This window comes from Drosophila ficusphila, unplaced genomic scaffold (assembly GCF_018152265.1).
Source record: "Drosophila ficusphila isolate 14025-0441.05 unplaced genomic scaffold, ASM1815226v1 contig_414, whole genome shotgun sequence".
Classification (NCBI taxonomy): Eukaryota; Metazoa; Arthropoda; class Insecta; order Diptera; family Drosophilidae; genus Drosophila; species Drosophila ficusphila.
The window spans coordinates 16,867,239-16,892,241 of NW_025064328.1; the positions used below are offsets into that span (position 1 = coordinate 16,867,239).

General features: G+C 42.6%; 5 protein-coding genes across 5 annotated transcripts; 4 read left to right on the forward strand and 1 right to left on the reverse strand.

The window, feature by feature from the left end:
• Positions 1-1,032: 1,032 nt before the first annotated feature.
• Positions 1,033-18,769, reverse strand: LOC108094076 (neuropeptide CCHamide-1 receptor). The gene is given in 10 exon segments (XM_017194517.1): positions 1,033-1,826; positions 1,828-1,888; positions 1,968-2,114; positions 3,207-3,344; positions 3,965-4,068; positions 4,904-5,113; positions 5,169-5,272; positions 5,364-5,590; positions 7,929-8,424; positions 18,436-18,769. Coding segments are annotated over 9 exon segments (1,506 nt in total). The 5' UTR covers positions 8,294-8,424; positions 18,436-18,769; the 3' UTR covers positions 1,033-1,676.
• A 555-nt stretch (positions 18,770-19,324) lies between these two features.
• LOC108093885 (eukaryotic translation initiation factor 3 subunit C) lies at positions 19,325-22,850 on the forward strand. Its single transcript, XM_017194241.1, has 3 exons — positions 19,325-19,459; positions 19,681-19,808; positions 19,884-22,850. The coding sequence occupies exons 2-3, from the start codon at positions 19,716-19,718 to the stop codon at positions 22,521-22,523; spliced, it is 2,733 nt and encodes a 910-aa protein (XP_017049730.1). The 5' UTR covers positions 19,325-19,459; positions 19,681-19,715; the 3' UTR covers positions 22,524-22,850.
• A 176-nt stretch (positions 22,851-23,026) lies between these two features.
• Positions 23,027-23,723, forward strand: LOC108093888 (TP53-regulated inhibitor of apoptosis 1). The gene is made up of 2 exons (XM_017194244.2): positions 23,027-23,285; positions 23,338-23,723. Exons 1-2 carry the CDS (start codon positions 23,139-23,141, stop codon positions 23,455-23,457), a joined length of 267 nt encoding a protein of 88 aa, XP_017049733.1. The 5' UTR covers positions 23,027-23,138; the 3' UTR covers positions 23,458-23,723.
• A 50-nt stretch (positions 23,724-23,773) lies between these two features.
• On the forward strand, positions 23,774-24,556 carry LOC108093887 (TP53-regulated inhibitor of apoptosis 1). The gene is made up of 2 exons (XM_017194243.2): positions 23,774-24,039; positions 24,093-24,556. The coding sequence occupies exons 1-2, from the start codon at positions 23,893-23,895 to the stop codon at positions 24,210-24,212; spliced, it is 267 nt and encodes an 88-aa protein (XP_017049732.1). The 5' UTR covers positions 23,774-23,892; the 3' UTR covers positions 24,213-24,556.
• Positions 24,557-24,666: 110 nt separating this feature from the next.
• On the forward strand, positions 24,667-24,988 carry LOC122320054. The gene has a single exon (XM_043208042.1). The coding sequence runs from the start codon at positions 24,804-24,806 to the stop codon at positions 24,927-24,929; it is 126 nt and encodes a 41-aa protein (XP_043063977.1). The 5' UTR covers positions 24,667-24,803; the 3' UTR covers positions 24,930-24,988.
• The last annotated feature ends 15 nt before the right edge of the window (positions 24,989-25,003 follow it).

A 25,003-nucleotide genomic window follows, 5' to 3' on the forward strand; every position in this document is an offset into this window, starting at 1 on the left:
CTCCAGTAAATAATGGGGCAAGTGTGCGACCGATTTAAGCTGATTGACGTGATGGCACATTTCATTGCCACTTTCGCCCACGGAATCATCTTCGAAATGGCCGGAAATTGATTCTGGGAATTGGATGAAAGGCCACTGTGGCTTTATGGACAGGGATAAGTGTCCTGTGATCTCAGACAGAAGTCATCATCCACAGACTCGAGTTTCTATAATAGGTTTATGAGTTTGAAAGCCAGTCTAATGAGCCATCAACGGGTTTATGTCTAGCCGTTTAAATGGCTTTACAATTTGAAGGATGGCCTGCCATCCATAAGTTGCCGCTTAGATAAGTAAACAATTACAAAGGCAAACAACGTTGTTTATTTATTATCCCCCATAAGTTAAATAAAGCAAATAAATGTATTTTTAGCCCTTCTAAGGAAAGGCTTACCCAAAGGGGGAAAGAGTTAAGTCGGAACCCAAACAAAAAGCCGATGCATATCTCGATTCCAGATCAATCTGGGACCCCAAAATATTTCAAAAGGCTTCCGCACTCAAAGACCAATGGCTTTTTAATACTGCAGGCAAATCGAGCGACTGTTCCATGGTTTTCCCGGGGAAAAGCGCAAAGCTCCGAAAATGGACCTGCGATTTGTTTGAAGTGAACAAGATTATGCTGTGACTCCTCCGGTTTCACCTTTTGTGCCGGGGGCCAAACCAATTAATCTCCCCGAAAAGTGTCCCACGCAGAGTCCCAGAACCGCAGGGAGTTTCCCAGTTCAATCCGCTTTCCCTTTTCTCAGGTCACGACCGGCCTGCCTTGTTTTTCTTCTGGGTGCGCAAAGTTTTCCTCAGTGCTCCTTAAAGTTGTCTCTTTGTTTTCGCCACAGCTGGATAGTCTCAGTTATTTAATTCCCCATAAATTTCCATGGCGTGTTCGCAGCTCTCCCTGGTTTCTCGTTGACTTTCCGACCGACGACAGATGGAAACAAAGTTCTAAACGCACAATTTACATTTATTTTCAACTATTTTATATGGTATAGTATGCCGGCACATAAAAATGTATTTACAAAGTTTCTGTGATTAGCTAGTAAACGGAGGAGTCTATTTTAGAGCACACAAATTGTTTTAGCATTCTTATCTGTATAGTGTAAGTTATTCTTTAAATTGTTTTAGCTTAAAGCCGTGCCACGGCTGCAATACTTTAGTTTAAAGGCTTACCCCTATGACTTTGACACGGATGAATAACATCGAAATTCTTTGGTAAACATTTATATTTACATTACACAAAAGTGGGTTACTTTGTCGGGAGGCCAAAGTTTTATCGTAGACATTTCTAACTGCCGATTAATGGAGAGGTTTCAGTTAGTCAACCTTTGGGCTTCAAAAACTAGGATAAATGTTTCTTAAAAACTAAAGCTAACTGGAAAAGGTAAAATAACCCTCATAAGTATGCTATTAAAAACTCAAGGCAAGTTTCAGCTTATAACTATTAAATTTCGTTTAGAAACTAAATTAATTAAAGCCATAAAAAGTTAGGTAATGTAAATCATAGTTAGTTGTGAAAAGGAAAACCTTGGCTTGAAGGTAGTTTTGATTTCGCTAGAGTGCTGAGGATAATGGGGCAGTCGGCTGACCGACTTCCTGTAAACTCCGTTTGAGTCCAGTTTGGACCACTAATTCCTGCTGCTGCGACTTCAGTTTAATAGCGACTCCTGGAACTTTGGTGGGTGCGAACGCGACTGCTGGCCGAGTTCGTTAAGCGGCAGAAATCCGTAGCCCGGTGGTGCCTCGTGGTGTCCGGTTGTCTGGCCAAGGGGCACGGCCAAGTCCACGGCGGGAATGGGGGGCTCCGTTCTGATTGCCGCCATTCGGCAGCGTGGTAATCGTCGTCTCCTGCAAACGACAGCTGTCCGTTTGGACGTTTCGAATGACGGACATTTCGCAAACAGGCAGCAAATGGGGAAGGGGAAAGGGAGTTAGTTTACCTGCGGATGGTGCTCTGGTAGCAGGAGTGGCGCGACTGGTAGCGCTTCGAGGCGGTGCTGGTCAGCGAGGTGTCCCGGTGCATGCAGAAGGTGTCCTGCTGGCCGCGTTTCTTGCGCCTGCCACTCGCTCCGCGGCAGAACAGATATCTGGCGAATAGAATGGATGGAATGGCCGGAAAAGCAGGCCAAATACGCGAGTCAAACAAAAATATTTCACAGAACTCGCGCACATGTGATGGTGTGTGGGCGGAGTGGGGTTTACTATATAGTATGTGTTTACACAGAGCAAAAACATCAGGAGTCTGATTCAAAAAAATTGATCGATTTTATAAAGGAGAATCGAATAGAGTATTTATTGGGAGCTCATTTGAGCAAATAATTTTTAAACAAATAAAAATGTGTTGAGCTCATAATCAGACAAATTAAATTTCTTATAACGAAAAACATTTCTCCCTGTGCATGCATAAAGAGCAGGCACTTTGTGACTGATACAGGAGCAACCAACAATTGCAGTTTGCAATTCGAGAGCAGATACTCATTTTCAATGGGAAGTTCTGCACTTGGTCTTTGTGTGCGGTTCAATGCAAGCCGAGAAGGATATTAGAAAGAGCCAGCAAAAGGACATAAATAGAGGCACCATATGGTTGCCAATAGTTCATGGCATTCCAAAAATGCGTTTACAAATTGAACGAAGCACTCTTTGAAAGAGTTTCATCAGTTTACTATTTCATATTGATTATCCTTGCACCAAGGGAACTCTCGAATTGACAATCGTGCATTTTTTAATTAAATGAAACAAATTAATTTCCGGGAAACTGGTAAAGGTTAAAATAAAACCATTTAATTTAGTGAGCCACACAGAAAGAATTCAATTTGTGAGCTGAACAACAACTATGAAAATGAAAAAAAAAAGGTATTCAAAACCATGCCAACTAACAAAGAATGACATTTAACAAACTACTGAATGTTTTGTGTTAACTTTCGGGTAAAATCAAAGTGAACTTTGAGTCACGCATGTTTGCTAAAATGTTGTAGTTTTTGCTGTTATTCGAAAGTTATGGGACTTGTTTTGAAAGAGAGATACAAATTGCAGTTGGCTTACGCTTACAGTTACGGGGCTACAGTTTGTTTATTGACCTGCTAGCGACAGCCGACTGCCAACTGCCGACTAGCTGATACCGATTAATCATGCTGTGGCGCTGTTATGCGGCTGGTGGATTGATGTAAACGAACAAATACCTATTGAAATGCTTGCGGAACGCGCCGCTCACGAAGTACAGGGCCACGGGATTGGCGCAGCTGTTGGCGAAGGACATGCAGTAGGCGACGATGCGCAGGACATGCCAGAAGGCATTGTAGTCCTCCTGGGCGGTGGGCCTGCAAGTATAGAAAAGAGTTACAAAATAAAGCAATGGAATATGTATTTATAAAAAGGTTCTTTAAATATAATTATTAGTGAATAATACAGAAGATCTTGGAAGATAAAAGGACTTTTAAAACTGCACTCTGAGGCTTACCTATTCAAATACTTTATCAATACTTCTTTACAGGATTCTAAACATTTGAATAAGCTGAGTGATTTAAAGTAATTGAGATACAACAAACCATATAGGCATTCCTATTCTTTCCTTTTCTTCTGAGCAATCAATATACCCTACTTTCACCCAAATACCCCTTGCTGAAGCACAGCAAACAAACACGGGGTCAGCGTCTGCAAAGCACCCATAATGGAGATATCAGCGAGTAAATTGATTGTCCGGCTTCCCAGGACAACGAACAAGTGTCGGACAAATGGCAACAGCATTACTCATACGCAGGACGCCTTTGTGAGGAGGCGACACGAACGTGTGTGCCACGTTATCCTTTGCTGCTGGCAGGTTCGCTTTTATCCGCTTGACAAATTGACTTTCCATCCATTCATTCATGAGCAGATACGCAGCTCAACCCCCATTTCCCAGGGGAGGTGGACCAAATCGGGGAAAGCTCGGAGCACTCACCAGAAGTAAAACCAGAGGAAGAAGACGTGATAGGGCAGGAAGCAAATGCCAAATATGACAACGAAGGCCAGCACAGTTACAGCCACCTTGCGACGGGCCCGAACCTGAAAAAATAGATGAAAAAACAAGTATAGTAACTGGATTTGAACAAAGAAAATATATTAGGTATCTCTTTAAAAATGAATATCAAAAGTTTAATTAAATTGTTATTGTTTAAAAATTTAAAGGCAAGACTTTTTTCTTCCTAATAAAGCCCTACAGCTTTGAATATAAAACAACGCAAAATTCAAAGACAATAGAACACATGAAGCCTAAACAAAGTTTTTTTCTGCCAACAAAAGAATAAGGAAAAGCTCTAACACCTGTAAGTGAAATTGAAAACAATTTATACTTCGAAGGGACAATTTAATAGAAAACATAAATGAAACTTTTTAAAATAAGTTATCAAAAAAACCGAAGTTAACCAAATTGTTTTGTTTATGTTTTATTAAATTCTTTAAGCTTTCAAAATAAATAACACGTGCCGTAGACAATTGTGAGTATGAAGCACGCGCAGAGTATCTTCACAAACAAAGAAATGGGAAAAAGTTCTAACGAAGTGGAAATAAAATACGAAACAATTTAGACTTGAAATGAATACCATTATGTGGTTCGCATGAAAAACACTGATTGATGAGAAGAACACATGCTTTTTAAACCACTCGAAAGTTCCTCAATTTATTCCTTACAATTTCAAAGCGGTGGTCAGTTAATATGAATATTTTATGACACCCAACTGAATGGAAAAAGTTTCCGCTTGCGAAAATAGTTGTGGAAAACTTTATAATTCACTTTTGTGGAGTTCCCTTTTTGGCTTTCGCTGCGCAAGAACTGGATGATTGATTCCAATTGGAGCTGCTTGTGACTACTTTTGGGGACATAAATTGGGTTTTGGCTGACCTGGCGGACGGCTCCCTGAATTTCGCCGGGGACACTGGCCGAGTACATCAGGTGGAGGGCGATGAGCACGTAGAACACGGCGATGATCACGAGGGGAATGGCGTAGTAGACCAGGAAGTGCAGCAGGACCATCGCCTTGGCGTAGTTGATGCCCCACTCCTCCGGATACGGATAGCAGATCACAATCGACTTCTCGTTGATGCCGAGGTGCTGCAGGAAATCATAAATAAATATGGGGAATTGGCGGTTCTAGAGGCCAACTTGCCTTGAGATTGCTGCCAATGAGAGCTGGTAATCCGCAGAGGATGGCCAGCAGCCAAATGGACACCGCTGTGGCCAAGGTCATTCTGGTGGCACGACGACCTCCCCCTAAAAAGATAGATTCATTTAGATACAACTAGTTATTTATTAGATTTATTTACCACCTTTAAGGGATGTTCTACTTCATACTTGAACTCACCATGGGCGTGGAACTTCCTCAAGGGATCCACGATGGCAAAGTACCGATCGCCGGATAGTGCGGTGAGTGTGAACACCGACACTCCGATGGACACGTCCTTCATGAACTCGGAGAGGCTGCAGAGGAAGCTGCCGTAGGGCCAATACTCCACAGTGTAGACGGTGGAGGCCAAAGGCACCGTGGTCACAATAACCAGCAGATCCGCCAGCGCCAGGGATAATATATAGCTGAAAGAAGACATTTTCGTGTGAATTGTAAACTCAGCTTAGAAATGTTACTCAGGAAAATAGGAGAGGGAAGCCCCATGGATTTATGCCCAATTTTTGAGATAAGCAGGCTGACTTTGCAGCGGGGTAAACTCATCTTTTTTTTTTTTTTGGCCAGCACGTGTCCTTGAAGTGTGATAAAAATGTGGCACCGAGTTGATTTATGTTTAGCTAACTTTTAAGGAAATTGTATATTGTATTTTGCTGCTGACTTAGGGGTTATACAATGTCCATTAGGATTGATTTATCTCGCGAGTGCCTTATTAAATAGAATGTAAATTATCCTTCGCCGGAAAGCGAAAAGAAGGCGAACTTCACTACGTGTTTTCAAGGGTTTCCGTTTCGCCTGCTGCCGCCACACACTTTGGGCCACAATTCCGCGGAATCCAGCGAATAAAAGGCAATTTGGTCCGTGATCTCTTGCAGTTATTCCGCTCTTGGCCAACCTCTCCGCTTTCCATAAATAAGCTGCATGTGGCACTTTGTTTGCCACGTTCTGGCCGCCGGAAGTGCAACACCAAATTACGCTTTTGTGGCAGAAGCCCCCGGCAAATACGATAAGGGTCTTTTGGTTAGCTGGTCTGGTGGTCTGTTGGTCTCCTGGAATCCTGGTATCCTCCTGGCCTGCTGGTCCGGCACTTGGCTTTTAAAGCGACCGACAACTTGGCTTTTATCCAGGCAACGAAATGCAATTTCAGCGTAATTTGATCAGTTGACATTTCCTTTCGCCTGCGAGTTTTATGTGCGTTAAGCTTAATGCAAAATTGTTGCTAGTAAATTCACAGTTCGCAGTTAGTGCATCCGTTGGCCGGTTTAAGTGGCCGTATCCATGTGGCACAACAATCCGGCTTTAAGTGGGGAAGCCCTTCAAGCCGAGCTGACCACTACCGCCAACAAAGTGGAATGTTTTAATTGGCCACAAGCGGCAAGGCCCCCCCAGTTGCCTCCTCTCCAAGGTCGTCGGTTTAATGATGAACTCGTGTCGCTAATAAACTTCTTACTTAGTCAAGTTGCCACTAGAAACCGAGCTGTTTAAGTTATTTTGTTTACTATGTGCGGGGGAAATTATTGGAGAAATTATCAGTCCACTTTGAGCAGAAGGAATTCGATATCCCTAAAATAGCTAATCACGTGGACCTACTTCTTTTTATTAAGCAAACATCCAGATAACTTGGCATTGGGATTTTATAATTTTATAAACAAAAACTTGTATTACTTCTCTCCCCATAATCACGCTTTAATAAAGCTTAAAGTGGGATAGAATATCTCCAGTCAGAGCATCTCACACATTAAATGCTTCAATTTCACTAAAAGGCTTCCTGGATCCCAAGAGTTCTGCCACACAATTCCGTCGCCTTTAACAAATTACTTTGGCTTCCCAATTTGTAGGCAACATGCCGCTCGTGTAAGTCGCATAAGGTTATTGTCTGCCTCAAAATCATATTTATCTCGACCGAAAGAAAGCCTGGCGCAATAACTTGATTTATGGCACACAATGTATGCACTGAACAAAAATCCCCCCAACACGACTAATTAGTTATGCCGTTTTGAGCTCCGCTGCGAAAACATCAACAGCTGCCAATCGAACGAAGGAGCACACGCTTTTCCGCATGGGAAGGGGAAATTTTAAGCAATTTCCAGGCTGAGGCGGTAACAACATTACCATTATCATCGCCGCCTGAATCCCTTTCCTGCCTGGCAAGCCACTTAATTAAGCGATGGATCGGAGGGTCTTGGCCAACTCGTGACATTTGCCCTTTGCATGCATAATTTGGCGCAGGCATTTGGCAGCCAGGCGTGTGGCATACAATTAAATTCAATTTAAGTTTGCCGTAAATCAAAGAGGCACTCTCAAAGTATCTGAGGCGACAGGTGTTGCGACAAGATGAACACCTGTAATTTTACCAGGTTCCAAAAATGATGTATCCTATCTAACTAGGAAGAATAGGTAGAGTAATAAAATAGAATTGAATATCTTTTTATATTCCTCATATGTTTTAATACTCCGTTTGTAATACAGTCGAATCCCGATAATTCGTACCCCGCTAAATCGAAAATCGCGATAATTCGTAAAAAATTCTGTTCCCTTTGAAAAAAATCTCGATAAATCGAATTCCCGTCTAATTCGTAAAAAAAGTGATCCCCTTGCCATTTCGAATTATCGGGACTCGACTGTATATTATGTTTTGACATTTTCTTTTAATTTATTACCAAAACTACTTCTACAGAATATTTTTTGCCAACCCGCCTTGAGTTCCCATTTTCCGGGGTGCTGCAAACTTTTCCCTGGGATACTCACGTGTTCGGGACATTCCGCATCTGGCGCACACTGAGGAAGACCACAATCAGGGTGCCGTTGCCCAGGACGCCGACCACGAAGATCAGGGCAAAGAGGATGGGCACGATGTAGGTCTCTGGTCGCCGGCCGTAGGGCACGTAGGGCGTCTCGGTGGCCGCCAGGTCGGCAGTGCTGAAGTTCTCGGTCATGGAATCGGTCATGGAGTCCAGGAGGGACCACTGGGTGGACGTGGCCAGATCCCAGAGAGCCTGCGTCACGTTGAGCGGAGCGGGCAGGAGTGGGGAAACGCCCGACATGTCCAGATCCAGATCCACGTCCATTTCCAAGCCCAAGTCCGTTTCCATGCTCACCAAGTTGGCTGTCATCGGGGGAATCGTCCTTCCTTCGTTCAGTGTTATTTCTTTCCCGGCCAAACGGAAATTGTTTAAGCCAACATGATTAATTCGATTCCTTCACGGCTCGTTGCCCGCTGCATTTTGCATCCAAATCTGGACAGCTGCAAATAGGGGAAAAACAATCCAATTTGTAGCATGGCATTGATTCAATTTGCTATTGGACTTGCTCTTCGATTTGTGCGAAATTTAATTATTTTGTATAAAATACCAGAGCAGCTCAAAAGCCAAAATATTGTGTGCATATTTTTAACGCTATTAAACGGAGTATTCAGACTGTAATTGTTTTCTTTCTGGTTGGGAAAATGCATATATTTACAATGGGATCTGTTTATTGATTTCGGTTTTTACGCCAAAACAAGCTTCTATTATTCTGAGGCAAACTTGGCTGGTGAATGGGGAAAATTGAAGCGGTAAACTGAACTTTAATTGGAGTATTGTTGCTATCCGAAGCAGAAAATTGGGAAAAATATTATTCTTACTAAAGTTCACAACTTGAAGATGGATGTTCTAGTGTTTTGATTGTTTCCATTGCACAAATTCCCAAGCTACAAACAAACCTTTAACATTGAAGGACCTAACATTTCTGGCAGACTTTCTCCTTTGATTTATTGCATTTGGAATTGAAAAGCACTTGCTCTGTTAACTGGGTAATTGCATCACAGATGCACAATTTCACCAGAATGCATTCTGGCAGATCCTTCTTCACTATTCTCGTAATGCAACCTTATCCTCCAGCTTGCTAATTCGGCATTCCCTTTCACAGCATTTTGGAAAACACGTGCCAACTTTACATTAAAGTCTTGAAGTGAAAGGAGATGAAGCAGGAAAATCAGGCCACAAAAGGGCTTTATGTTTCAGATTTATGACATTAGCGTGGAATTTCTTATCAACTTGATGGTGTGGCTTCGCTCCTTGGCTCCTTCGTCCTGCCTCCGCCGACACTTCGAGGAATGCATATCCTGTCATTACATTTCCAGCCATTAACCGCACACACTCGCCCACCCACCCAGGCACAGTGACTCATAAAATGTAACCGACGCCCGAGGAAACTTCAATGACTTGGACAGCGGCAAGAAAGACAAAAACAAAAACAGGATTTTGAGAGTGGGAAAACTCTGCGTAATTGAAATCAGTGCGTTCGGCTCTTCCTTTTTCGCCCGACTGTCATTTCTTTGTAATAAAAATATGAATGGTCTGCCATCTAGCAGCGTTTTCTCGCCAGGTGAATGTAAGCATCCGGAAATCCCCAGCCCGCGGGCTTTTCACCACTTTCCTTTCCGATGCATAAAGCCCGGATGCCATTGAAAATACGACGGAGAAAGCGTAAAAACAGATGCCTTAAAAATCAAATCCGTATGAATGCATAAACACAATTTGCATAAACCAAAAGGTAAAAAAAATTCTTAAAATTTTGCACTTTTCGTAAAAGGATTACTTCTTACATTTTCCAAACGGATGCAAACCTGTAATTTAATTGGTTGAAGTTGCCTTAACTCAATTTAATAGCTCCGCCACTCAGTAACTCAATTCGCTATTAATTAAGTTTGATTTAATGGAAAGCCTAATTAGGCAAACTTGTGGCACAATCAATTGAAAAACTTTCAGCAAGCAATCTGCTCGAACCCTATACATTGTCCTAGCCAACTCAGGTGAACAAGAAGACCAAGTTTTCAATTTGCCAGCAAATAGTTTGATTTTGTTACATTTTCTTTTACAGCTTGTGGAAATTAATATCTCATCGCCTGCTGTTGTTCTTGCTAGTTAATAACACAAATCGATTTTTAATGAATTTATGACCTCCATTGGCTGCTAGCCAATTCAGTGCAGAACATAAAAAACATATTGATACGAGGGCAAATTAAAACTAGCCAAACAATAAAACAATAAATGGCGGAGGTTGGTGGCGTATGAGTGATGTTACAAATGGTGTACTTTAATATTCATTAAATCACTTGAACTATATTTGAAAGCAATAATTGGTGTTATTATTTTTCACAAGAGTACTATTGCTCAATGGAAAATTTATTGGGCTTTTAATTAGCTTTAGTGGTTCACTGATTTTTCATCCATTCGAGGAAGCTTATTACTTTTAAATGAAAGCCTTGCTGTGCTGCTTTGATTTTCGAGAACTCAATGGCTATTCCATTCCAGTTCGTTGTTTCGCAGAACTTCACAGAACTTCTTGCACTTCGAGTAACTCGAATAGAATTAAATTTCCTGTTGCCGTGACCATCTTGAATGGCTTCCCTAATATCCCAAGAAATGGCCACTGTGAAACTTGCAAACAGCCGAAATGTAAATGAAGGTCGGGAACAAAGGCGTGCTAATTAAGAAATTTAGAGCGAAAGTTGAAAATCGTTGAATATTTTCAACTGAAAGTGGCTGCTGATGAGCCCGTTGAAATGTCAACATTGTCCGCATTGTTTGCTGCTGGACGTAATTAATTTGTTAACTGAATGTTAACACAAGTGGGCGGAGGGACTGGGATGCGGTCAGGTTTATTTGTGCAACACTTAGCTAATTGAATTTTGACACTGACTAGGCCAAGTGATAAATTATTCCCTTTAAAGAACAACGCACAACATATAATTCGACGCCATAAATATGCATGGCCCCAACGAAAACTGATCTATTTCTTTTGCTGCCATTAGAGCGGCTAATAAACCTGTTAGCCTATATCAATAACTGGCTTACATCGCTCCTCCCGCAAAAAAAAACAACTTCACTGAGAAGTGTCGTGATTTATGAAAGCGAGTGGCCGGCAGAGGTCCGCTTATCTGGCGACCATCTGGATGCCAACTGCTTATGGGCTCCCAACGAGTGGGTTCCCCTCTATTTTTTTACCCTTTAAATGTGATTTGATAAAGGAGAGATATCCTGACATCACTTAACAAGGAAATGGGAAAAAAACCCAATGAAGTATGACAAATTGAGGGGGTCAAGTAATGTACAGTTTTTAATGCCAGTTAATGTGATTAAAAGAATGTAATATTTGTGTATAATATATTTTTATATATAGTTCATCTTTATCACATATATTTTTAAAAAAAACTTCAATCTTCTTTTTATAATATTAAGTATCTTTGAATATGTGAACATACTTTCCAGGTTACCCATCAGTTTGCACTTATCCCATCCAGAATAGTTAGTTGTTATATTTGTCAGTACATACATTCTCGTGAGTGCGTTTGATAAATCAGTGCAATTTATCAGCAGTTCAGCTGCGGACAGAACGCCACTTAAAATGCGTCGCACTCTGTTTTGGAAAATCGGGGAAATGGATCCCGTAGGTGGTGGCCTAACCCACTGGCAAAGTTTTTATCGCAGTGCAAACATTCGGGCCACGTTGCCAATGGAGCGGGAATCGAACCTAAAAACAGGGGGAGGAGGTGGGTGGTATTCTTATCTGTCAGCCGTTTGGGACTTAGTGCGTCTCATAATAAATGCAGTTAAGTCGGGATTGTTTTGGGGACAAAGGGCACGCAGGAATTCGCAGCCACGCACGAATGTTGTGAATAAATAACACGGGTGTTTTCCACACTCGTAATTCTCTCCGAAAAAATAAAGAAAGAAAATCCTTTTCCATTTTTCAGTCGTTGCGAGGGAATTTTTTGCTCATGAATTATGCCTAAAAAATGGGAGACTGGCTTTACCAAGAGATTTGCGATTGGCCATTTGTTTTGCCGCATGTAATTGAATACCAGCCTCACTGCTTTTTATTTATTTATGCAAATATAATGAAAGGAAAACATGATTTTCAATCGTTCATCCCGGGGAAAGAGATTATGAGTAGCCTAGCAATTTCTTGAATTTTGATACCCACTCTTTCGTGGCTTCATTTAAAGCGTTTGCAAATTTGTATTATTAAATGCCTGGCCTTTAATTCCAAGTGGAATTAATGGCTTCGTTCGTTTAAAAATGCCACACAGGATTATGGGTTTAAAAGTGTCCCGAAATACTTCCATGTTCGAACATAAAGAAACCATAAGCGGCAGTAAAAAATCAAATTTAAGCATCTCGTAAGCCATTAATATACATTTCCATAGTTTTATTTCAGTTTTTCAGCTCGCTTCTCGCTGCTCTCTACCACATCTGTGATTCGCGTATATTATTTCTCTCATTTTCATGGAAATCGTTCTACCAATTCGCACATAATGGCCCGGGGGAAGGAAGTGGGTTTAAATAAAGCCATAAACGGTGGGGATCAACTCAAAATTGTACGCGAGATGCGGAACAATTTCGATTGTCATTATCTAGATAAATTATTTTCATAATCGCGCGTAACCATTATTTTTATGAAATTTCTTTTGCCTGAGGTCTGGCCGAAAACAATTTTCCCACCCTCAATGAAAATCGATTGTCAAGGCAAATTGGCGATAGGAAACCAGGACGACAGTGCCAACATTTTTGCTGAAAAATTTAATAAAACGGACCCCGCAAAGTGCGCCGTGTCACGGGAGAAGAGGGAGCGGTCCGGCCAATCAATGCGGCAAAAGCTTCCAACTAAAAGCATAGCATACCCCTATATCATATCCCTAATAAGCAGTTGGATCCCCCTCGTCGCAATTAGATTTTCAGCCGGCTCCATTCGCTTCGTCGGCCGCAATTAGAGTGCATTACTATGTCGGAATAAAACTTTGCCGGCAGCACAGCCAGTTCGATTCTCTGACAACTATTTTTTGTGAGGGGAGCACTGAGCACAAATTGAAAATATTAAAATAATTTGGTATTGAATTTTAATATAATTTATCTCCCGCTCTTATAATTTATTTTGGATTTTCCAACTGAAAATTAAAATTTGTTCCTTTACTTTGCATTACACTAAGTTTCCATTCTGTTTTTTGTAAGTGCACCTGCCCTTCTAAACTAATTTATTTCCCATGTAGCATTAGCATGGAAACTATGCAAAACTGAAAAGCAAATAAAGAAATTGTCTGACTTCTACTCTTGGCCAAACCCTTGACTTAGCTAAATTTGCTTTGTTAATTTGTGAGATCCGGAATTTTCAATAGTCCCTGAGAGTGTGAAGAATAAAACTTTTTATAGAGTCAAATGAAAATTGCTTTTCGTTGCTCTTCAGACCTTTAAATTAAATGATTTTGCAAGTCAGACTCTTTTATTGCATTTCACTTTACTCGGTTTACCCATTTGGCTTAATCACTTTCTACTGGGTTCTCGAGGTTACTTTCTGTTTCTGCCCTTTACGAGGACTAATTGCCCGATAAAAAGTGCCAATTTTTCGTCTCGTTTCGCTTTTTCCTATAGTTGAATTTTTCGGAGGGCGGAAGAGTCCTTCGCACGTACAAATGGAATGTCCGACACTTGATTTATACACTTGAGTAATGGATGTCGCACATAAAGTCCGCTGGACAAGAGCTTTGGTAGCTGTAAATGACAATTTAAAATAAACAAAGTAATTTTCGAATGGTTTGTCCTAGAAGAATGTGAGATACTCTGTGTTTGTTTTCCTGAAAATGTAAGAGTTATTTTTTTTATTTCTCCTATTGGCAAAACTTGAACAAATCTGACATGAACAGAGGTAAAAATTTTAACCATCCCAAAATGAAAACCTTTGAATGTAGTTTTATCAGGGATGCGATTAAAAACGTTTAGAGGTGTGCTACTTTGGAATCGGATCAAAATTGACAAAGTTATGGGTACTGGAAGTCCAGTTTTGGGTCACTATGCTGAAAAGCATTGAATATTTGGAAAACTCGCAGTTCGTTTAAGAACTTACTAATCCCCAGTAAAAGGTAATATACTCTGTCTTTCCTGCCAACATCAAGACGCCTATAAATGATTTGCGTTCAATTTCTCAAATGCTGACAAATTGTTTCCTCCTACATCCCTGCTACTCATTAATTTACATTTTATTTTTTGCCCCAATGCCAACCACTTTGCATAATTCAGCATTCCCCCAAAGCTCTTAATTTTCGCTTGTTTTTTTCTGGTCTTTTCGTAGTTTGTTGACATTTCTTTGATGGGTGTAGAGCGTAGAGCGGCTTCATTATTCAGCAACAGCTGGTGGACCGAAGGGATCTTGGGGGAGTGGCTATTGACGGGGGGAAGGGGCAATTGAGGGGGGCGGGGGCGGGGACGTCAACTCCTCGACACATAAATTTGACTGACTGACGGACACGCCGCACTTATGCCCCAATCCATCCTGCCCCCGACATCAGCACATATATCATTTTCATTTTGTAATTTGTCTCCCGCCCCCGACTTCTTGCTTTCGGCCCGGGGTTTTGGCCCGGCTTTCGGCTTTCGGCATTTCGCCCCGTCACGGGCCATTTTGTGCACAATGGCCCACAGTTAATTGGTTGGGTGTTGCCCGTTCCTGGGTCCTGCAGCCGGGATCTGGTTGGTGTGGCACTGGTGTGCTGGTGTCAAGAGAAGGCGCCTTATATTAAATTACATGACAGCTTACATGAGGTGCTAACTTCCCCTCGGCGAGCTCATTAAATGTGGAAAACAAATGGCAGATGGGGGCGTGTTTTCACTCGTGAAAAATGCGGAAAATTCTGTTTCAGTTTCGCCTATGCAATTTTAATCATTTCCCAGTGATTCGGATTCCGCTTGTTGGTTTCCAGCGAAGTGATTTTGGCAAAACAATAGGCGCATCGCACGTGACTGATTTCTATAATTGTATTTATTTTAGAACTAATCTAACTTCTTTTGTTTCCTAACTCGTTGAAAATAAACATTGCGTTCTATAAGTGCTTGTTCAAGCGATTTAAATAAATTAAACCAAAAGAGATTAGGTAATATAAAGTATTCTACCTCTGAAATCTTAACTCGGCTTTAAAAGCTTAGCTCTGCCTCAAAAGTAATCAAAGTTGTGGCAAACAATAATCTCCAGATTTCCACGCTTTAATGGAATACCGAAATTAAATTTCCTAAGACTTCGAAGCAATAAATTAATTTTCTGCCAAGAACTGAGACATCGCACACTTTTCATATTAGAAGCGGAAAACGCTCAGCATTAATTAATTCGAAGCGTGAGCGCTATCAGAAACGCTCCTCCCAAGAGCAGCTTGGGGCAATAGTGCTAAAAACGTCTGTTTCCCTTCCAGTTACTTAATTAATGAGATGGCACACAAGTACAAATATGCATAACTTTTAGCATTTCGCAAGTCGGAGAGGAAAAACTCGGAAATGGGAATAAACCATTTAAAATTCAACCTTTGTGCAACGCGGGAATTGCGGTTTCGTGTTACGCACAACCTAATAATGCTAATTGCACATCGGACTCGCTTTCGACTTGGCTAAATGGTGATGCACTCCTCGGATTGGCAGAGGGGCTGAACTGCAGTTTGCCTTCAGCTCTTGCAACAGCTTTATTACCAAAGAGCATGGAATCCTTAAAAGAATTATAACAATTCGCGGAAGCAAAGTTAAGCGAAAGGAGTACTTTGAGGAAACGAAAAAGAAAACCTTTTCCTTAATAATATTTGGTTGACTTACTTTATTTATTTTTAGAAATTACTTTATCTTTGAAAAGATGTCTTTTCTTTACCCGAACGAACGGAAACAATTAAATAATTGCCATTTGCAGACACATCGGACATCTTTGCCTTTGTCCTTTGCTAATAACTTTCCAGGAAAAGATTTGAATCAGGCTGACAACTTTGCTGTCAATGTCCAGAGTCCTTCGAACAAAAGGCGGGGAAAAGTGAAAGGAAAAGCCAGAAGTGAGAGACAAAGGCACTTGAAAAGTTCCGCATCATTACTCGGGTGTTTTGTGGTGATTGGCATTGGTTTTGGGATCATCTCTGTCCCGCTCCCCGAAAAAACAAACAACAACTTGACCGGGACTCGAGAATCCAGGCAGAAATGACAGTTTCGACCGCTCGGATCCAGCACTTGAAGTGTCGGGCAAACAAAATCATTGGCCGACGTGTTGTGTTTGGCCAAGCCAACTTTGCCTTCCAAGTAAAACAAAAGAAAGCACCGAACTATCTTACATTTCAATTAAAGTTTGCCCAGACTTTCCTTCGCCGTTCTCCACCTTGATTAACTGCAAACAGTGTGTGCCGTGAATCCAGCTCCGTTTCCAGCTAATTAGGTGCAATTGTTCGCCGCTTTACTTTCAGCTCCGACTGTGACGCGCACACCCGGCGTATGCGCATTATAAAAATTTATGACTCATAGAAATTAAATGACTGTCATTCGTATGTATTAGCAGGGCGAAATTAGTTTTTCTTGGCAGATCCGCGGTGACCTCGAGGTTGTGGGGTAAAAACGGGCGGGATATCGACGTGGGTGCGGTTTCTGAGTTCCCGGCTAGAAACAAAGCGAGGAATAAACGCGGAAGATGCATATCAATTCGTTGCTAGCATAAATCAAAGGTAACCCAAATACATAAATTCGGTGTAATAAACATGTTTATGAGGTGGACTTCTGGGGGGCAAAAAGCCTTATCTAAGCGATTTCATTTGTTCATTTGTATATTTATCCCTTAAAGTCGTTTTCCGGCCCCGCTAAATAATGTGTAAACTTGGCCTTTTCGCAGATAAGCAGTCGATAAATCGAGAAAGTAAAATGTATTTGCTCCGCGCGGCTTCTCGCCATTTGTTTCTGTTTTTGTAAGTTTTGCCAACGAAAATTTGGCAAGGTGCAGGTATTGTTAAATTTTGTAGACACCTTAAATCAATCCATCCAATAAAATAACATTCACGAAACTTTTCACATATGTTTCCGTACAATATTCAGGTATTTTGTTTACAGGCGCTCGTCGACATCGTTTTTGTTTAATGCTGTCGCGTCGGCTAATTGTAAACAAACTTACTCAATGAACTCGATGGATTAACGGATCGTGTCCAGAAGCACGCCTCGTTGATATATTTAGATAGCGAGCGATATAGACAACTTGAGCGATTAGGTCAAGAGGCAACGTAAATTTTCCATAAGCCTGCAGTATATTTTCCCCCAGAAGTATTCCCTGTCATGTAGGTTTTGTTAATGGCCCATTTAAGCCAGGCAGTTAGCTCCTCCAGCTGCCAAAGCTAATAAATGGCACGCGGCTCCGATGCATTTTTGGGGTTTCCATTTGCTCCCCGCCAATTTTCAGTTCTTTGCATTTTCCTTCGGGTTGTGTTGTTTCGGTTTGTTCTGTTTTTTCTGGTTTTCATTAACTTGGTAGTTTCTGTCTTGCGGCCAAGTGTGCACAGCATGAAAAGGGTGTTACCAAAATCCTCGAATAAAACATGAGCCAAGATTCTGGTGGTGACTGAATCTTTACGGCTGCATACACTAAAGTGAAATGAGATATATCCAGCGTTTACTGTGCACAGAAAAAAAGGATATCGAACAATTTCAAGATGATTTTTTGTTAAATAGGTATTATTATATAGCTATATAAAAAAAGATAAGTGTGTAACTATTCAGTTAACACAGCCAAAGTATTTGAACTTAATTTTTACGTTTCTGTAAAATTAAGCGAATACGTATGCAACACTTTTGGTAAACACAAAATAAATTGAAATGTTAGCAAATGTTTCCTTTCGAATGATAGAACAGTTATCCGAAATTATTTATTGAAATTACGTAACCCAACATGGGAATTCAATACACAATCAACAGGAAATCCATCAACATGCAAAAATTGCATTAAAATGGAAATTTCAATGCCCAGTTCCAGGGGGCTGGTTTAGAAAATTGCAACCCATATTCAGGATTTATGGAGCAACACAAGCCGTATGCAAACGGAAGGCGGAAGCAAAATAAACAGCACCTAAACGAAAAGGAAACAGGACAGGAAACCCCAGAAAAACTAGCCTGTTTTTGTCGATTTAAATGTAAACGCATGAAGCCCACCACCCACTCACGATTTACGAGTTAAACTGCAGTTTAGGAGCAGTCAAGGACCGGAAACCCGCATTTTTCACGAACTTTTTACAGATTCAATGTCGATACGCGGGCACGGAATTTATGGAAGCCTCATCAATATTTTTGGAAAATAAATCGACCATATGCAGACTCGAATGTCAGCTGTCAGAAAGCCAGCAAAAAGCGATTTCGTGAGATTAACTGATCAATTTTTAATTTGCCATTTCCGACACCGCCGATAAACACATTTACATCAATCTGCAATTATTATTTATTATGCTTACATTTGCGTTAAAGTGTTTTCCGTGTTTTCAAGCGATTAAAGCCACCGCATTTGAGAATCTACTTAAACAGGATATGGATACGAGGAGCACATGCCACACACAAACACAACACACTTAATCCAAATTTTGTTTACACAGCAAAGGGGCACACAGCACACACGGGAAGAATTTAAATAAATTTATTGAATTCTTTTTAGCACTGCAAAAGCACTTGAAACACTGTAGCCGGATATTGGCGTCAACGCTACCCAATCGCAGAGCACATCCGAAAAATCTGTTTTTGAACTTGAACTGTCCGTCGGAGCGAAGGAGAGAACGCATGCGACTTGTTGGCGCGCGCGAAAACGTTTGGATTGAATTTGCTTTTTCCTGGCCGCCTGACTGCATGTTGGCCGGGCCAAAAGCACTCACACGCACACAATTGATCCGAAGATTGGTTGGGGCGCCAAAAGGCAGAGGCTGGCAAGGGAAACCCCGCTCTGTTTGGTTCTGAAATGCCGGCTGATTAGCGCGCAGGCGCAGCAACATGTTGCTAGCGGAAATGTTGCAAAAGATAAACAACTATTCTTGAACTTGGATTGATCGGTCTAGGGCAATTTTTTTCGCCTTTATTTTTATAACAGCTTTTTAAAATAAATTTACTACTTAATTTGTTGTCTATTTTCAGAAAAATATAAAAAAAAAACCGCCTAACTATTTGCGCTCAATCGATAACTCGCTAGGCATGCCGGCTTCCAGTAATCGATATACTGACACTCTCTCTTTTAGGGATGACAGTGACTTTTTACAACCCAAATAATCTTTTCACTTAACAACTAAATAATATATCTTAAATAAATTCTGTTTAACCAATCACAAAAAAAGAATTTACTGTCAGTGTTATACACATTAAAAAAATTAAGTTCTCCATCCCGTGATCTCACCGAATTCATCGCCAACAAGTACACATGCAGACATCGCACATCTCTAACTCTCTTTTTGATGTCTTGTGCATTCGACATCGTTTAGTTTTGCTGTAAAAATAGTAAGTTTATTGTGAAATACTGAGAGCCGAGTGGTAGAAGCACTAAAATGACAAGGCGGAAAACCGATTTTCCTAAAGGCCTTCCATTAAACAATCTGCAATCATGCAGAAACCTTTGGCAGAATTTTTTTGCAAAACGCCATGTTGGCCGCTCAAACATAACCTCAACCGAAGCAAAAACTTATGTGGCCCCAAACTAATAAACTAAATTGTGATTCCAGGCGCAGACAAACGCCCTCGTAGAAAGTTAACGAAGATGTCGCGTTTCTTTGCCAATGGGTCCGACTCGGAATCCGAGTCCAGCGAGGAGGAGATCCAAGCGACCAACTTCAACAAAGCTAGTGCCTTCGTGAGTACCGCCCAAATGTGAGGCATCCCTCGATTACATTTTACTTATTCCGGTTTATTTCTTTGGGATGCATAGCAATTCAGCGATGATGAGGAGGAGGTCAAGCGTGTGGTACGCTCCACGAAGGAGAAACGCTACGAGAACCTCACAAGCATTATCAAGACCATCCGCAACCACAAGAAAATTAAGGACATCCCCAATACTCTGACTGCCTTCGAGGAGCTAACGCGCGCGTATCAGAAGGCGCTGCCGGTCATCTCGAAGGAGGAGAATGGCATCACTCCGCGCTTTTACATTCGCTGTCTGGCCGAACTGGAGGACTTCATCAACGAGGTGTGGGAGGATCGCGAGGGCAGGAAAAACCTGTCTAAGAACAACTCCAAGTCGTTAGGCACGCTGCGCCAGAAAGTCCGCAAGTACATCAAAGACTTCGAGGACGATTTGTCGCGATTCCGTGAGGCACCCGACCAGGAGAGCGAAGCCGAGGACGAGGTAGTGCCGTTGGACAGCGATGGTGGAGATGCTGGTGACGATAGCGATGTCGAAGCCAAGCCAACGGAAGCCGCTCCCAAAGCGGCGAAGCTAGCACCAACCAAGGCTGCTCCCGCCGAGGACGACGATTCCGATGACTCCATTGACTGGGACTCGGATTCCGAGTCGGAGACCGAATCCTCCGATGACGAGAATCAGTACCAGAACATGCGTGAGCGTTTCTTGAAGCGCACCACCGAAAAGGAGGACAAGGACGACGACAAGCGGAAGGACAAGCGCAAGGAGCAGAAGATCAAGATTCGCAAGCGTGCCGAAGACGATGAGGATGGCGAGTGGGAGACCGTTGTTAAGGGTCATGTTGTGGAGAAGCCCAAGATGTTTGAGAAGGATGCCGAAATTGACGTTCCTCTGGTGCTTGCCAAGCTTTTGGAGATCATGTCGGCTCGTGGTAAGAAGCGCACCGATCGCCGCCTTCAGATCGATCTTCTGTTTGAGCTGAGAGACATCTCAGACCAGCACAACCTTGGAACCGCTGTCTCCGTGAAGATCCACTTTAACATCATTTCGGCTATCTACGATTACAACCAGAAGATCTCCGAGCCCATGAAGCTGGAGCACTGGGCCCTCCTGCTGGAGGTGATGCAGAGCATGTTAAAGTTGCTGCTGGCCAATCCGGACATCGTTATGAGCGAGAGTGTCGCTGAGGAGAATGAGGAGTACACTACCTCACCGTTCTACGTTCGTGGATGCCCTCTGGCCGCCGTTGAGCGTTTGGATGATGAGTTCGTCAAGCTGTTGAAGGAATGCGATCCTCACTCCAACGACTACGTATCACGGCTAAAGGACGAGGTGAACGTGGTGAAGACCATCGAACTGGTACTGCAGTACTTCGAGCGCGCCGGCACAAACAACGAGCGCTGCCGCATTTATCTGCGCAAGATCGAGCATCTGTACTACAAGTTTGATCCGGAGGTGCTGAAAAAGAAACGCGGCGAGGTGCCAGCCACGACCACCACCTCTGTGGACGTAATGGACAAACTGTGCAAGTTCATCTACGCCAAGGACGACACGGATCGTATCAGGACGCGGGCCATCCTGGCTCACATCTACCATCATGCCATGCACGACAACTGGTTCCAGGCCCGTGATCTGGTGCTGATGTCTCACCTGCAGGACAACATCGATGCCGCCGATCCGGCCACCCGCATCCTGTACAACCGCATGATGGCCAACCTGGGTCTGTGCGCCTTCCGTCAGGAGAACGTGAAGGATGCCCATCACTGTCTTGTGGATTTAATGGTTACCGGAAAGCCCAAGGAGTTGCTCGCTCAAGGTCTGCTGCCCCAGCGCCAGCACGAACGTTCCGCAGAGCAGGAGAAGATTGAAAAGCAACGCCAGATGCCATTCCACATGCACATCAACCTGGAGCTGCTTGAGTGCGTCTACCTAGTGTCCGCCATGCTGCTGGAGATTCCCTACATCGCAGCCCATGAGTTCGACGCTCGCCGCCGCATGATCAGCAAAACGTTTTACCAGCAACTGCGTTCGTCTGAGCGTCAATCCCTGGTCGGTCCGCCAGAATCGATGCGAGAACACGTCGTGGCCGCCGCCAAGGCAATGCGTTGCGGCAACTGGCAGGCGTGCGCCAATTTTATAGTCAACAAGAAAATGAACACGAAGGTGTGGGACCTGTTCTACGAATCGGATCGCGTCCGCGAGATGTTGACCAAGTTTATCAAGGAGGAGTCGCTGCGCACCTACCTGTTCACCTACTCGAACGTCTACACCTCGATCAGCATTCCCTCGCTGGCGCAGATGTACGAGCTTCCCGTGCCGAAGGTGCACTCGATCATCAGCAAGATGATTATCAACGAGGAGCTGATGGCCAGCCTGGACGATCCTTCAGAGACCGTGGTCATGCACCGTTCGGAGCCATCGCGCCTGCAGGCCCTGGCCATGCAGTTCGTGGACAAGGTGACCAATTTGGTCGACGTCAACGAGAAGGTGTTCGATATGAAGCAGGGCAACTTCTTCCAGCGCGGCAACATGGGCAACCGCGGAGATCGTGGCTACAACCGCAACCAAAACAACCAGGGCGGCAACTGGCCTGGCCAGCGGCGGGAGCGCAACCGTAACCGCAATCAACAGCGCGGACACCACAAGAACCAGCAAGATAGGCAGCAGCAGCAACAGCAACAAGTCCAGACCATCGACGAGGAGTAGACGCCAGCGCACCCGCTACCCAATCCTCTCCAGCGAGCGTTAGCTTAAACACCAGCAAAACTTAATCAGAACAAATTTGTAGCACACTTCGACTATTAAAGATGGAATGGCCATGGAAAACTCGTGGGGTTAAGTGCAGTCAGGCCTCCGGTTCGGTTTCCGACTGGATCGGAGGTCTGGTTCCATCATCCGTCGACATTGCATGTTGCTGTAGCCAAGTCCCACATGAATTTGTTTTAGCGCTCATTACGTTAAATGATAATATTGATAACTACATTTTGTATAAACCCAAAACTCAAAAAACCCCATAAAACAAGAAAAAGAAAACCATATGCTTTTATCGGGGGAGCGCTCAAATTTTTTTAAATATATCTGCTCATAAATAAGATTTTAAGGTATCCGACGGATTTAAATTCGGTGAACCGTAAGATTTGAATTGCGATAACAAAATTTAAGTTGTAACGAACTTTTGATATCGATATGCCTACCTGCTCACACCTCTAAAAACCTTTTCTATAGTGTTACCATTCCACGGACCTTTGTCACATTTTTTCGGATCTCTTATTTAATAGATAAATTTTATATTTACAACGAACAATTAAACGTAAGATACAAATGAGTAGCGTTGGCGAGGATTGCAATGAGCTCAAGAAGCAGTACGATGCTTGTTTCAACAGCTGGTTCTCGGAACGGTTCTTAAAAGGTCAAACGGATGACTCAGCGTGCGCGCCCATTTTCCGAGTTTATCAGGATTGCGTTAAAGTAAGACTATAATTAAACTTTAAAAACGCTTGGCCTAACTTTGGATTTATAGCGAGCCATCCGGGAGAAGAAGATCGATTTGCGGGAGATTGACCCAATATTTGAGACGGGTTCCGAGTGCGACAACCCCAGCAGTTCCAGCGAAAATCAGCAAACCAAGGGCAGGAGTTGACCCCACTTGCTGCTCCACAAGAACCAACCAAGATAAACTTTAAAAGCCCCCGGTACAAAGTATCTACGAGGAGTAAAGCCCAACGCGTGCAAATCCTAATCCTCGCCAGCATGCATCAGCTTAAAGTTAATCAAACACCAGGTTAAGTAAACAAGTTCGTTTGTTGATATCGTAGGGACCATGTGCAACTGATTATCCAATAACCAAACTGCCAGAATATATTTTATTTAAATAAATCAATTCCTTCTTAAAAAGTAACTTTCAAATTTCGATTGCGATTTTTATTTCAACGGAACCTTTATCGATATTATATTGCCCTCATCGCTATAAGCCTTATCTTTAGTATGACCTTTGCACAACAACCATCTGCACATTTTTTCGGCTTATTATTCAATAGACAAATTATAACATAAAACACAAAAAACTGGCCTACAAATGAACAGCATTGGCGAGGACTGCAATGAGCTGAAGAAGCAATACGATGCCTGTTTCAACAGTTGGTTCTCGGAGGGATTCCTAAAGGGTCAGACGGATGACTCGGGATGTGCGCCAATATTCCGAGTTTACCAGGAGTGCGTCAAGGTAAGCCGGTGCGTTTCATCATCCGAATTGATAACCCAACCTTTGACCTTTAGCGAGCCATGCGGGAACAGAAGATCGAGTTGCGGGAGGTCGGATCGGAGTATTCCACGGGTTCCGAGTACGACAACGCAAACAGTGCCGGCGGAAAATCACAGCCGAAGAGCAAAAGTTGACCCGTAACTCCACTTCTGTATTCTGGCTACGGCCTTGATTTCTCAATTGGCCAGGAACAGGTCCCCAGCAGTCTTACCGGTCATCAACGCCGGCACCTGCGAGGGGGAACGGCTTAGGAGTTGGCTGAATATACCTTGATTTCCATGTACCAGGATCTGCTTTGGTCAAGCTTCATGGCTTTTATCCAGAACACTAAATCCGTATATAAATTGTGTAGTGAATGTTTTACAATTAAGTTTAAATAGCCAGCTTACAAAATGTTATATTCAGGAAGACTTCGGATTTCAATGAAGACCAAAGTCGTTATTATGCATTAATGTAATAAAGTGTTATTATATCGTAATATTTAAAAGTCTTTTGAAATTAATTCAGAAAGATTTAATTATATACTATTATTTATTGTTGTAAATATTTCAGTTGTACATAGATGTATTAGTAAAATGTGGATCCCAACGGAGAACAAACAGATAAGCGTACTTCCCAAAAGGGAAATCACTCTTAGCAGAGATAATCAGGGCAAATCTGCGGTATAAAAAGGAGCATCCTTAGCTTCAACAGTCCAGTCTAAAGTTAAGATTCCAACAATCAAGATGCAACTGCTGCCAATTCTTGTGCTCCTTGCGCTAGTCATCTGTGCCGCCTGCAAGAACCACGAGGATTGGGGAGGACATCGACCAAGTGATTACGATCCCAGGCCTTATTCAAGGCAGTTCTGAAGCAACTGAAAGCTGTAGCTAATTGTCTATATTATTAAACAAAATCTACGAAAAATCTACCCACTTACTGATAA